Source organism: Neovison vison, chromosome 6 (assembly GCF_020171115.1).
Source record: "Neovison vison isolate M4711 chromosome 6, ASM_NN_V1, whole genome shotgun sequence".
Classification (NCBI taxonomy): Eukaryota; Metazoa; Chordata; class Mammalia; order Carnivora; family Mustelidae; genus Neogale; species Neogale vison.
The window spans coordinates 28,798,323-28,812,410 of record NC_058096.1 but is presented as its reverse complement, the minus strand read 5'-3'; the positions used below and the strand labels follow the sequence as shown (position 1 = coordinate 28,812,410).

Below are 14,088 nucleotides of genomic sequence, written 5' to 3'. Positions count from 1 at the left end.
ATACCTTTTAATTTTTTGTATATATACCTTTGTATATAAGTTTCTTATTTATGTATGTATAAATTTATAATATATATTCTTTCCATATTAAAAACCACCTACACCCACACATTTAAAAAAGTTGTCTTTATGTAATTTGATGCAGGTGTGACAAGTATTGTTATAAAAGCTTTACTGTGGAAGAAGTCGGTTGTTCAGATAATTCTGTTTATCTTTCTGGAACCCCATTTCTCTGCACCGTTTTACAGAAGAATTCTCTGGAATTGCCTATACGTCTCTCATTCTATTTTGGACTCTGGCCAAACAGGCTTTAAACCCCACCACTCCACTGAACCTGCCTTTGTCAAGATCACCAGTGGTCTCCTGTCCGTCATCACGTGACCTAATCCATCTTCTGAAGCCAGTGACCACCCCGGCCCTCACGCTTCCCCTCGCTGCCCAAACACCACACTCTCTGCCTCCAGCTGTTCCTGCAGTGTCTCAGGCAGGCCCCTGTCTCGGGACTTCAGCATGTATAGTTAGTTGTCTGCCTAGAAAGCACTTCAGCCCGTATCCACAGGGCTTGTTCCCATATCCTGTCCAGCCAAGACTTCTCTATCCACCCTACTTAAAATTACCGCCATCTTCTGAAGCTTTATCACTATCTAACATTCTACATATGCTGTATGGTTCTTTCTGTCTCTCTCTGGCATCCTGTATGCTCTGTAAGGACAAGAATTTGTATCTGTTTTGCTCACGGATGAATCCCATCAGCTAAAGTACTGACTAGCATAGGAAATAGTATTTGGGCAATGAATGAATGACAAACAGTCCTCTTCTCAGCTAAAATTTCCAACAGGTGACCTTCAGTGACTTTGTAGTTAGAAAATTCTTCCTTTTTTTTTTTTTTTAAGAGATTTTATTTATTTATTTGACAGAGAGAGAAAGGGAACATAAGCAGAGGGGGTAGGAGAAGGAGAAGCAGACACCCCACTGAGCAGGGAGCACAGTGCAGGGCTCCATCCCAGGACCCTGGGATCATGACCCGAGTCGAAAGCAGCTGCTTCACTGACTGAGCCACCCAGGCGCCCCTCGAAGATTCTTCTTAATAACTGTATAGGAGATGGGAAGCCTTGTTACCTCCAAACACTTTTTTAAAATTTTTTTTATATTAAAGATTTTACTTATTTATTTGAGAAAGAATCAGAGAGAGTGAAAGAGGGGGAAGGGTCAGTGGGAGAAGCAGATTCCCCCCTGAGGAGGGAGCCCGACATGGGACTCCAGGATCATGACTTGAGCCGAAGGCAGACGCCCAACCAATTGAGTCACCCAGGTGTCCTCGAAAACTTATTTCTAAGCTTTTCTTGTAACTACATGAGAAGTTTTGCGTTGGTAATATTTAAAACTATTTTCAGATCATAATATCCACAGATGTTTTCTATCACTTTTATTTATATGCAAGATAATTATTTTTTGGAGGGAAACGTATTTTTTGTGATTATTATAATATTTCTTTGTTTTAAGGCACCCTGGATAATGTCTAAAAGGCCTCCATCACAATGGCCCGAGAAAGGGATAGTGGAATTTATTAATTACCAGGCTCGATACCGAGATGATCTTGGTTTAGCATTACGAGATATCACTTTCCAGACTCATGGTGAAGAGAAGGTACAATATATATTTTATAAGTTTCACTTTCCGTTTTGTTTGAATTCATTCATTGTTAAGGTCTAACTAGGATATGGTATTGAATATAATATGGTCTTTGTTCAAATTTCATATAAAAGTAATAAACTCATGTCATTGGTATATACAGAGCAAGTTTTTCCTCTTTAAAAACAAAAGTTGTTTTAAAATTGTGCATACTGTATTATGAAACATAATTTTAGCATACTTTATTTTTTTTTTTAAAGATTTTATTTGACAGACAGAGATCACAAGTAAGCAGAGCGGGAGGCATAGAGAGAGGAAGAAGCAGGTTCTCTGAGGAGCAGAGAGCCCGATGTGGGGCTTGATCCCAGGACCCTGAGATCATGACCTGAGCCGAAGGCAGAGGCTTTAACCCACTGAGCCACCCAGGCGCCCCATAATTTTAGTATACTTTTTTCAGCTTTATTGAGTTATAATTAACAAGTAAATATTGTAGATATTTAAAGTATACAACGTGATGGTGGGATTTATATACATATATAGAGAGAGTAATGATTATCACAATCAATTAACACATCCATCACCTCACATAGTTACAAGGTTTTTGCTTTTGTTGTTTTGATTTTTTTGGACGAGGTAGGAACATCTCAGATCTATCTCAGCAAATTTCAAGTATACAATACAGAACTATTAACTGTAGTCATCTCACTTTAGATCCCCAGAACACATTCTTCTTATTCATCTGAGAATTCATGCACTTTGACCTATATCTTCCCATTTTCCCCACCCTCAGTCCCTGGTAACCACTGTCTACCCTGTGGTACTATGGGTTTGACTTTTTTAGATTCCAAATATAAGGAAGATCGTACAGTATTTATCTTTCTCCCTCTGGCTTATTCCACTTAGCATAATGTCCACCAGGTTCATCTGTGTTGGCACAAATGGCAGGATTTCCATCCTTTTTATGTCTAAATATTCCAGTGCATATGTATGTGTGCATATATATATGCACGTTTTCATTATTGTTCTATGGACGGACACTTTGGTGTCCTGGCTATTGTGAATATAAACACGGGAGTGCAGATTTCTAATTTTGTTTCCTTTGGATATATACCCAGTAGTATACTTTATTTTTACTTCCTTCTATTACGTAAAGAGCAATAAGAAGACAGTAAAATCAAGTTACCCAAAATATAGCAAATCCATAGGAGAGAATATTTATGTAGTCCTTGACACCATGTTTTCCAGGATTATTAGTGAAAAGGGAAAATACTTGAGATGTAATTTGGTTAATAAAAACTATATACAAAACTGTTGATAGTATACCAGTTTTCTGTTTTAAAAAAGCAAACCAGGTAGACTACATTAGCAAAAATCCTAGAAAACAGTTGTAAAACATAAATCGTGGTTCTTTTCAGGTGACAGGATTATAAATAATTTCTACTACTATAGTTTTTCCTGCATTTTTCAAAATGTTTTATGAAAAAATATTATTTCCTTAGAAAGATTTTACAAGTGAAAAAAGTAAAAAATGAAGAAAAAAATTGACAGTAATGTCCCACTTTTTCTTTTTCAGAGACCTGACTTTTATAACCCCAAACATCTCTTTTTCTAACTGTCTAAACCATGTCCACTGTAGGAGCATCAAGAACAAAAAATGTCTTTGGAACAAAGGAAGTCATTGTAGAATTTTGATGATCCCAATTAATTCAACAGAACCTGATATTCCTAGTATAGTGTGTCAGGTTTAAGATTTAAGATCTTTTATCAGGGCAAACCAGCCTCCTTAATGTTTTCTTGGCTTAACGTTCCCATTAAAACCAAGATACAAATCAACACTGAGAGGGATTGCTTTATTTATTTATTTTTTAAGATTTTATTTATTTACTTGACAGAGTGAAGACAAAACAAGCAGGCAGAGCAGCAGGCAGAGAAAGAGGGAGAGGCAGGCTCCCCACTGAGCAGGGAGCCCAATATGGGGCTCAATCCCAGGACCCTGGGATCATGACCTGAGCCAAAGGCAGACATTTAACTAACTGAGACACTAGGCATCCCTCTAGGGATTGCTTTAGTCCTTGTGGTGAAAGGACTATGTGCAATCACTTGATGTTTATGTCAAGTTGATTATCTTGTCCAGGAATCCAAGATCCTCAGATGTTACCCATAGGTATCCTCAGTAGTTCTAATGCCAGAGTTGTTTTGATACACCAAGGAAATCTTCAAACATTCCTTTGGATTTTCTATCCTTCTGGCAAAGGGTTCCTGTCCCCTTTGTTGTTTGTTAGTTTGTTTTATCTGTGGAAGCAGGGGTAGAGAAGCCTCATTTTGAAAGTCCCAAGAAAACTACCCCATTATCAGAGTCATCTTTGGCCACACTCTGAATAGCTATCCCAGGATGGTTCAGGGGTTGTCTGCTCTTCCTGCGACTGCTGGTGTGCTCTAGTTAGATGGTTATTAAATTACTCAAAAGTAAAGAAAACCTACATAATTACCCTGGGCTTTTCCAGTTAGTAATGAGTATTGGATAAAGACTGCACCCTAGAAGTCACATTACATCTTCCATGTCAGGCAGTGTTAGTCTGTTAGGCAAAATTAAATCCCACTGAGCCAACACCTAATGTATTTGTTGTCAGTGCAAAAAGGCCCCAGTCCTTTACCAAAAGCACAGTGCAAACTTTTTATGATCATTTCATTACAGATTGGAATCGTGGGACGAACTGGAGCAGGCAAATCAACGCTTTCAAATTGTCTGTTTAGAATTGTGGAAAGATCAGGAGGCAAAATTATTATCGATGGTATTGACATATCAACTATTGGACTTCATGACCTTCGGGGCAGACTTAACATTATTCCACAGGTAAAGCCTATTTTGTCAGTAGATTTTCTTTTAACTCCCTTTAGGTGATCTTCTTCTTCTTCTTCTACTGCTGCTGCTGCTGCTGCTGCTGCTGCTGCTTCTTCTTTTTCTATTTTTAAAGTGTGTTCCTTCCAAGTGTCTAAATTCATTTTTAGAAGCCAGCGCATTTAAATGTGTTATGAAAAATCACTACGTAACTAAATCCTATTAAACACTCTTACTCTAAAACGTTTTTCCTAAAATCATTTGAAAAACTGGTATGTTGCTTTACAAGTTTCCTTCATAATAGTAAATGCAAATAATAAAATTTGAATGAAGAGATCAGACTGAAATGCATTGCTATTTTTTGGAAGAAAAAAAATTACTGGGGTGCCTGGGTGGCTCAGTGGGTTTAAGCCTCTACCTTCGGCTCAGGTCATGATCCCAGGGTCCTGGCATCAAGTCCCATGTTGGGTTCTCTGCTTAGCGGGGACCCTGCTTCCCGCTCTCTCTGCCTGCCTCTCTGCCTACTTGTGATCTCTGTTTGTCAAATAAATAATTTTTTTTTAAGATTTAAAAAACGATTACTGAGGCTTTTGCCTAATTGGTAGAGTGAGTGTAAAATTTTGCTTCTTTGATTTGAAGTTTAAAAACATTTAAAAAGATGAAAAGAACAATATTTTAGTTAGATCATTTTTTAAGTGCTTTGATTTGTCTGTCTGCGGCATCAAAGGAACTTGATCATTAACAAATATGCAAATTGGCTCAAGAACATGCATCTACAGTCAAAGATGAGTTATTCAGTTGAGTTTGAGAGATTTAAGCTGAGTATTTATGGGATGTCTTTGTATTACCTTCTAATAAAAATCTTAAAATACAATCTCTTTTTCATATTGTTTAGACATATACTCATATACTCGTATTCATGAATTTACTTCAAAAGCAAATTTGAAGGGAATTCAGGCAGAGAAAAACATTTAATGAAGAAAAGAGATATTAGTCGTTCCTTTCTTATAAATAAATAAAGCATAGTAAAATACAGTTTTACCAGGCATGTTGGTATATTGGAAAGAGCGTGACTTGCCCTGTTCAAATTCTGTTCAACCACTCACCATCTGTGTGTCTTTCAACAAGAGCTCTTTGGACCCTCCAGCTCAGTCTCTGTGAAATGGGGATAGTGACTTCCATCGTTCTGAGTTGCTGTGCTGATTGATAATATTACATCCACACTGCAGTTTGCATTTATTCTACATCTTTGACTAAATGGCAGCCATCATCATCATCATTATTATTATTGTGGCTTATGTTGATGTTGTTAGTGAGAAGGAAAGATGATGAAATTTATAATGATTTAATCTCATTTACAGCTTATCCTGATTCTCTTCTCTTTTATTTTCAATATAAAATGAATTTTATAACTATTTAGGTGTGATCATTTTATTTTTTCTTTACTTTCTGAATCTGATTTTTTTTTTTTTAATGTGCTTTTGCCTCATGTGAAAGTAAGATTACTGGTGACGATTTTATTCTCTAGGATCCTGTTTTATTTTCTGGTACCCTTCAAATGAACCTGGATCCCCTAGACAAGTATTCTGATCGAGAGCTGTGGGAGGTGCTGGAACTGTGTCACTTAAAAGACTTTGTGCAGTCCCTTCCCAAGAAGCTGCTGCATGAGATTTCAGAGGGAGGTGAAAACCTCAGGTAAGCTGCTAAGAACAAAGCTTGGCCAACTTACACATTCCAAGGCTCCCTAGAAACTTTGAGTTAGCGTCAAAGGGAAGTCCTGCCTGAGTCACCAGGGATCGCCTTTGGTCTGATGGAAGCACATGAATGCTCAAGGAATATAATGGTAACCACTGGCTGGGAAACCACTGGTGAAGGAAAGAAAGGGGAAAAAAGGAACGATCTGGTATGAAAAGTTACTATTTAATTGACTCTTCTTTTGTAAAGACTCCTATTTGAATAGCTTTCTTCCTTAAAAAGGTTGTTAGGGGCTCCTTTTTCCTTCGTAGCTGCTTGATACCTGATGGTAGCTCCTTTGGCATTCGAGTAATTTCGAGTACTATAATGCAGGTATTTATCAGAGACCTATGGAAAGTGAGCTCCCGCCCTGCCCTGCGCCATGCGGTCTCTCTGATGCCCGCCCTACCTCACTCTTTCTGCCACACAGACCTCCTTGCTGATCCATGAATATACCAGGCCAGCTCTTGCCTGCCTCAGGGATTTTGCATCTGCTGCTGTCTTTGCCAAGAACAAGTTTCCACTGGAAATCTGCGTGGCTCCCTCTCCCCTTCCTCAGGGTCTGGAATGAAAAGGCAGTGCCTTCAGTCCAGTGAGGTTTCTCTGGCAGGCCCGTCTGCCATGTCTACCCCAGGCCCACACTCTATACCTCCCCTTCTGTGTGCTTGAATTCTTCGCACTGTGCATTTTCCTCATGTATCATGTTTATTTTGTTTCTGTCCTCCCACGAGAATGTAAACTCCACGTAGAGATTTTTGTCTCTTTCAACAAAACAAGTGTTTCTCGAATAAAACAATGAATGACTGTGTGGCTGAGAAAGAGCGGGAGCAGTGACAGCATTGGGGTCTTAGAACAGAAAGCGTGTAACCGTGAAGTCCACTGTCAAAATGATTTTACCTTTTTTTTTTTTTTAACAGCGTTGGACAAAGGCAGCTTGTCTGTCTTGCTCGTGCTTTGCTTCGAAAAACAAAAATCCTCATTTTGGATGAGGCAACAGCCTCCATTGATTTTGAGACTGATACCTTGGTACAGACCACGATCAGGAAAGAGTTCTCTGACTGTACCATCCTGACGATTGCTCATAGACTGCACTCTATCATTGATTCAGACAGGTACGCTTTACTTGTTTTTCAGAAATAAAACATATCTATCTCTCTCTACAGAGTTAGCCACTGAATATACCAAACGTACTAATTGCCACTCATAAAGGATTGTATCCATGCTGAGAGATACAAAATTTTCCTTAAGAGTAGGAAACATATTTTTCAAACAATTGAAAGGATACATTTATGCCAAAAGAATATTTTGAAAACGGATATACTTCTTGAGTTCAGTGGTACCTGTATTTGATAGTGACATAACTCACACAGTAAACTACATTTTACATTAGCAAGAAAACAAAAAGGGGTAAACCAGGAAATTGACTAAAGGTTCCTAACTGGATTCTTTTCACATTGCAGGGTACTTGTTCTAGACTCTGGAAGGATTACAGAATTTGAAACACCGCAGAATTTGATATGCCAGAAAGGACTTTTCTTTGAAATGCTGACAGAAGCTGGAATAACACAGAACTTAGTGACAAAATAATAAATACTTTTAGCTATAGATTGATTATACTGAATACAAAATAGATTAGTATTTTTAAAAATAGCAATGGGGGGAACTGCACAAAGGCAGGCCCCCGGCTACATGTTGGCATAAATACCAAAGAGCATCGGCGTTCCAGCTGTCCTGGGATGCACCCAACTTCTCTCTTCCACTCGTGCCTCTGGAATGTCTGCTTTCTCCACATTGCCCAAAGTGCTACATGCCATGTATCCTTTAAGTCTCTGACTTCGTTCATGAGTCACCTTCTCTGTGAAGTGTCCCTTGATTTCCTCCCTGCTCTCTGATCTGTTCTAGCTGACCCTCTCTGTAGTCTCACCAACCCCGTGTGCCTACTGGTGTCATGGCAGGGACCATGCTCTATTTTAATTATTTTAGTCTGTCTTCCCACTAAAGTTACTTAAAGGCAAGTACCCAAGGTCAGTCATCTTTATATGTTGGGTTTCTAGTATGGTCATTTTCATCTAGTTGATACCCGAGCAATGTTTGAAGAATTAATGACTTGGCATTTTCGAGTAATATAATGCAGGTATTTATAGACAGATGTGATGTGTGTTGAGCTGCTGTATATAAAATGATGGGGAAATCACAGAAAAAATATTAGGAGTTATTCAGTCACTTTTTAGAAATAGTAACTATATATTAACTGTATTTTATGGTGTACTTTATTTTAAAATAATATTTTATAATATTTCTTACTATTGATTTTGAGTAAAAACTACTTTCTATGCAACATTATTTTTTTAGCTGGATTAACCTCAGTGACTTTGGAATCTGATAGTATACATTCACAAGAAGATTTTTTTTTGTAATACTAATCATGTTTTGAAGGACTTTTTAACTTAGTAGTTTTACTGTAATAGAAGCAATATTACTTCTTGAATTGCCCTTCAGATTTGAAGTATTCAAATTTTAATGGTATTTTCCTTCTAAGATGATTTTAATAAAATATTTTAACATGTTCTTGAAGACCTACCAACTATTTCTTTTATTTACCTTTTCTCCTTCTATGCAAAACCATGTACAACCTAGCTTCATTCCCTACAGGTATTTACGAAAAGTTGCCTTAAGTTATAAAACACTATATTATCTAAAACCTCCTCCCAGTAGAATGTAAGCCACTAGAAGTGTTATCCTGTCTTTACAATCCCTGAAGTGCACATCAGTATGTTCTGTACTCAGTACTAACAATGAATAAATATCTGTTGAATTCCATTAAGAAAGAGATCTAGACTCCCAGCAAACGGGGCTGGGAAAATCAGACAGCTACCTACAAAAGAATGAAACTGGACCACTTTCTTACACTAAGCACAAAAATAAACTCTAAATGGATTTTTAAAAATATCTAAAGGAGAGACCTGAAACCATAAAACTCCTGGAAGAAAACAGAGTCATTTCTTGAACACTGGCCTATCAGTATTTTCTCTGGATATGTCTCCTCAGACAGGGAAACAAAAGCAAAAATGAACTATTGGGGCTGTACCAAAATAAAAAGCCTCTGCACAGTGAAGGAAACCATCAATGAGTAGATAAAACAACCTACCAAATGGGAGAAGATATCTGTAAATGATATATCTCATAAGAATTAATATCCAAAATATATAAAGAAGTTTTACAACTCAACACTCAAGTCAAGTAATCCAATTAAAAAGGGGCAGATGACCTGAATAGACATTTTCCCAAAAAGGACGTAGATGTGACCAACAGACGCATGAAAAGAGGCTCAACATCACTCATCATCAGGGAAATGCAAATCAAAACTGCAGTATGATATCACCTCACATCTGTCAGAATGGTTAACATCAAAAAGACAGGAAATAATGAGTGTTGGCAAGCATGTGGAGAAAAAGGAACTTTATGCACTGTTGGTGGGAATGCAAATTGGTACAGCCACTGTGGAAAACAGAATGGAGTTTCATTGAAAAATTAAAAATAGAATTACCATATCATTCCATAATTATGCTACTGGGTATTTACTCAAAAAACTGAAAAATGCTAATTTGAAAAGATATATGCACCCCAATGTTTATTGTAGCATATATTCTTCCAGTGTTTTCATTATCAATAGCTTAGATATAGAAGCAACCCAGTGTCCATTGATAGATGAATGGATAAAGAAAATCTCTATCATGGAATATCACTTAGCCATAAAAAAAATGAGACTCCGCCATGTACAACAATATGGTTGGATGTAGAGGGTATAATGCTACGTGAAAGAAGTCAGAAAAGACTAGAACCATATGATTTCACTCATATGTAGAAGTGAAGAAATAAAGATGAGAAATTTAAAGGAAAAAAAAAAAAAAAACCAGACTCCAATCGAGAAAACAAACTGGCGGTTGCCAGAGGGAAAATGGGTTGGGGGAGGTGGCTCAAATAGGTGAAGGGAATTAAGAGTATGCTTACTTTTGTTGAGCCCTGAGTCATATAGCGCATTATTGAATGATTTTACTATACACTTGAAATTAATATAACACTGCATGTTAGGTATACTTTAATTTTAAAAAAATCGATCTAGATATTTCTTTGTAAAATATTTTGTTTTAGCCTCTTTACACCTATAGTAAATCAACCAGAGACCCTCCATAATTTATTACTTTTTATTATTTTTTTAAACCCTCTGTAATTCAAAAAAATCTGATGGGAAATCAGCAGTAGCCTGGATAAATTACGGTGGAGTCACACAGTGGAACTCTATACGGCTCTGAGAATGAGTGCACAGCGACAGCAGCAGCAGGGATGACTCTCACAAGTATGTTGGGTTAAAGAGCCCAATGACCAAAGAATATTAGTATGTGATTCTGTAATTCTGTTTATACAAAAGTTTTTTAAAAAAAGGAGAAGTAGGGGCGTCTGGGTGGCTCAGTGGGTTAAAGCCTCTGCCTTCGGCTCAGGTCATGATCCCAGGGTCCTGGGATGGAGCCCCACATTGGGCTCTCTGCCACCAGGGAGCCTGCTTCCCTTCCTCTCTCTCTCTGCTTCCTCTCTGTCTACTTGTGATTTCTGTCTGTCAAATAAATAAATAAAATCTTAAAAAAAAAAAAAGGAGAAGTAGTCTAAGTACTATTAGAAGTCAGGATACTGGCTATTCTTGGTAAGGATTGAGGGGTAAAGAATGAAGGGGTACACACGATGGGCTTCTGGGATAACGGGGAAGTTCTGTTTCTTGATCCGGGCCGGAGTATCGCTTTAGTTCATGAAAATTCACCAAGCTGTATATTTAGGATATTTGCAGTTTTATATATACATATACGGATATATGTGTAACAAAATATGTATAACATATGTACAGATATATCTAAAATATATAGTATACTTAAGAGAAAAAGAAAGCAAAATTAAATATAAAAAATGTTACATATAAGTGATGAAATCATTTAAATTCTACTCTTGAAACCAGTATTACACTATATGTTAACTAACTTGAATTTAAATAAAAACAAAAACAAAGACTAAACCCAAAGTACTCAAAGATAATTTTGCCATATTTTAAGAAATTAATATTACATGTTCACTACAGTTATGTTCACCAAGCTTATCCAGTCACTGAAGACCACTGTAAGCAAAGAGCTGGGTTCTCAATATGACTGGATTACAGAGAGGTAGTTTGAATTTTATTAAAAAAAAAAAGCCTTTATTCGATGATTGTCTGATTTGTTTAAAGATTTTAACCATAAAATAAATTAAGAAAGTAATGATTATAATTTCAATATGTGGAAATATTTACCTTAGCTGATAGAAGGAAAATCGTAAGGAGGATTAAGTTGAATTCTTTAAAGGATAATGAGGATATTTATTATTGAAAGCATACCATATGCCACGTACTGTGCAAGGCACTGGGACCTTTAATTACTTCAGTCTTCACTAAAGAATATAAGAAAGGTCTTTAAAAAAAAAAAGAATATAAGAAAGATATTTTATCTACCCATTTTGTCAAAAACAAGATTTCAAGGGGAAATTGGCCAATAGTATGTGGAATCCAGGTCTACATGGTGAGAAAATCATGTCTTTTCCAGTTCCAATTAAATGTCTCATTCTTGGGAGAACTAGTTAAAGAGTCTGGTTGTTGAAAGTGGGGGAGAAAGATTTTAAACCAATAGCTTTGTAAACATAGCGAATGAAATTAAAATTTGGGGGCAGGCTGCTTTTACAAATACAAGTTTGAACCATACGAAATAGCCATTTTGTAAGTCAAAATGGTTTAATAATGGCAATTTCATATACTTTTTTTTAAACTAACTTTTTTTTCTTTTTTAAAGATTTTATTTATTTATTTATTTGACAGACAGATATCACAAGTAAGCAGAGAGGCAGGCAGAGAGAGAAAGGGAAGCAGCCTCCCTGCTGAGCAGAGAGCCCGATGCGGGGCTCGATGCGGGGCTTGATCCCAGGACTCTGGGATCATGACCTGAGCTGAAGGCAGAGGCTTTAACCCACTGAGCCACTCAGGCGTCCCAATTTCATATACTTTTAAATTAAATTTCATATACCTTTTTGATACCAAACAGTATTAAGAAGACATATGCTGAGACATCTGGGTGGGTCAGTCTGTTAAGCATCTGCCTTTGGTCATGATCCCAGGGTCGTGGGATCGAGCTCTGCATTGTGCTCAGTGGAAAGCCTGCTTCTCTCTCTCCTGCTGCTCCCTCTACTTGTTCTCTCTTATTAAAAAATAAGGTATTTTTTAAAAAGAAGACATAATGCTGTATTTTAATACACACAAATAGTTATAACTGATCTGTAGGGACTTCTTTTAGGAAAAATAACCAAGAAAAATAAAATAAAATATAGTGACTAGTTTAAAAGATTTCAGGATCTTGGGACAGAGTGCCTGAGTTAAATCCCATTCCCACCACTTTCTGTTGAGTCAGCTGGGGTTACTTCTCCCGTTTACTTCTCTGGGCTTACTTGGGAGTAACAATTTTATCTACCTCCTAAAGTTTTTGAAAATTAAATCACATAACATGTAACACTTAGGACAGTGTCTGGCATGTAGAAAATACTCAATAACATGTTAGCTATTATTTAAATATCAACAATCACAGCCCCTTTGGTTGTAGTCTCATATTTACAAACTCACATCATGGAACACATGTAAAGTAAATAAAAAGGGCAAAATCAAGCCAATGTTTATGAAAGTCTATTCACAGCAACTTGGGAAACTGAAGATTAAAATAAGATACAGTCCCCCGTGCTCCACAATATGGTATCCTGTTTTTGTTGGGTTATTATATTCTGTCACTTGAGGAGGCGGCAATCAGGACAGATCCAGTTCCTTCTAGCTTTCCTGATTCATATTCTGCTAGCCGTCATTTTGCAAGCGAGTGAGCCATCTGTAGAATACGGAAATCAAGACTTGCCGCTATACTGTAAGCTACATTTCTCTAAATGTGCTTATGGAGATGAAGAGTATTTAGGTAATTCAAGTGGCTGCTCTGTGGCTAAATTAATAAGGTAATAGGTATGAACTGGGAAAAGGCCAGCTGGCTTCTCTTGATGGTGGCTGATGAGGTACCCAGAGTTGCCCACTGGTTATTCATACATTGAGCCGTCTGAGCACAGAGTTAGTCATGTAGTTGATCAAACAAGGCATCTTGTTTAATCTGGTACAAAGAACAAAATGAAAATGGACAGACATAGGAGTAAAATGTAAAAATAGGTCATGATTGAGAAATATTTGTGATATTAAAAAATCTGAAAGATTTGAAAAATATTTGCTCCACAATGTTTAGAATGAAAATAACACATATGCATTGCTTTGTGTGCACAAAGGGAAGTGATAGAGGATCGATTTTCGAATTCATGCTTAAAAAATGTAACTCATTAATATACTTAAGAATGATCATTGGTTTCTTGCCAACACATGTAGTAGAAAATGTAATGTGGTGATCAGAGAGTAAGGCTGGAATAAATGATTTGGAATGAGGGGCAGTGGAGCACAAATAGGAACTAGCTATATGTATTGATAACACTTCAGTCGCCACTAATTTCTTCTGAACATTTGCTTTTGGCTCTCGGTTCTCAACCTTTGTGTAACAATCTCCAGGTATTACAGAAGAGCTATCTGTTTTCCCTGTACCACCATATCAATGATTTACAGAGGTAATGGATATGAATTAATGTTGACCATGATATGCACAAAGTCCTGTTGTTTCATATATTTTGTCTGATTATTTAGTCAAATGAGTTACTCCTTATTCCATCTTGGCCAAAACCAGAAGTCCAACAAATGACACTTGGACCAAATGTTTAGCCATGCATTTAAGGGTCATAAGTTT

The 14,088-nt window shown here is 37.0% G+C and overlaps 1 protein-coding gene across 5 annotated transcripts in view; it reads left to right on the top strand.

Moving 5' to 3' along the window:
- Window positions 1-8,562, top strand: part of LOC122908379 (ATP-binding cassette sub-family C member 2-like) — a 91,093-nt gene extending 82,531 nt beyond the window's left edge. For all 5 annotated transcript variants that reach the window (XM_044251116.1, XM_044251113.1, XM_044251114.1 and 2 more), the window contains 5 exons: window positions 1,504-1,647; window positions 4,328-4,486; window positions 6,000-6,166; window positions 7,123-7,317; window positions 7,666-8,562. In XM_044251116.1, the coding sequence (XP_044107051.1) occupies window positions 1,504-1,647; window positions 4,328-4,486; window positions 6,000-6,166; window positions 7,123-7,317; window positions 7,666-7,792 (792 nt within the window). In that variant the 3' untranslated portion in view covers window positions 7,793-8,562. The remainder of the gene's footprint in view (window positions 1-1,503; window positions 1,648-4,327; window positions 4,487-5,999; window positions 6,167-7,122; window positions 7,318-7,665) is intronic.
- Window positions 8,563-14,088: the final 5,526 nt, after the last annotated feature.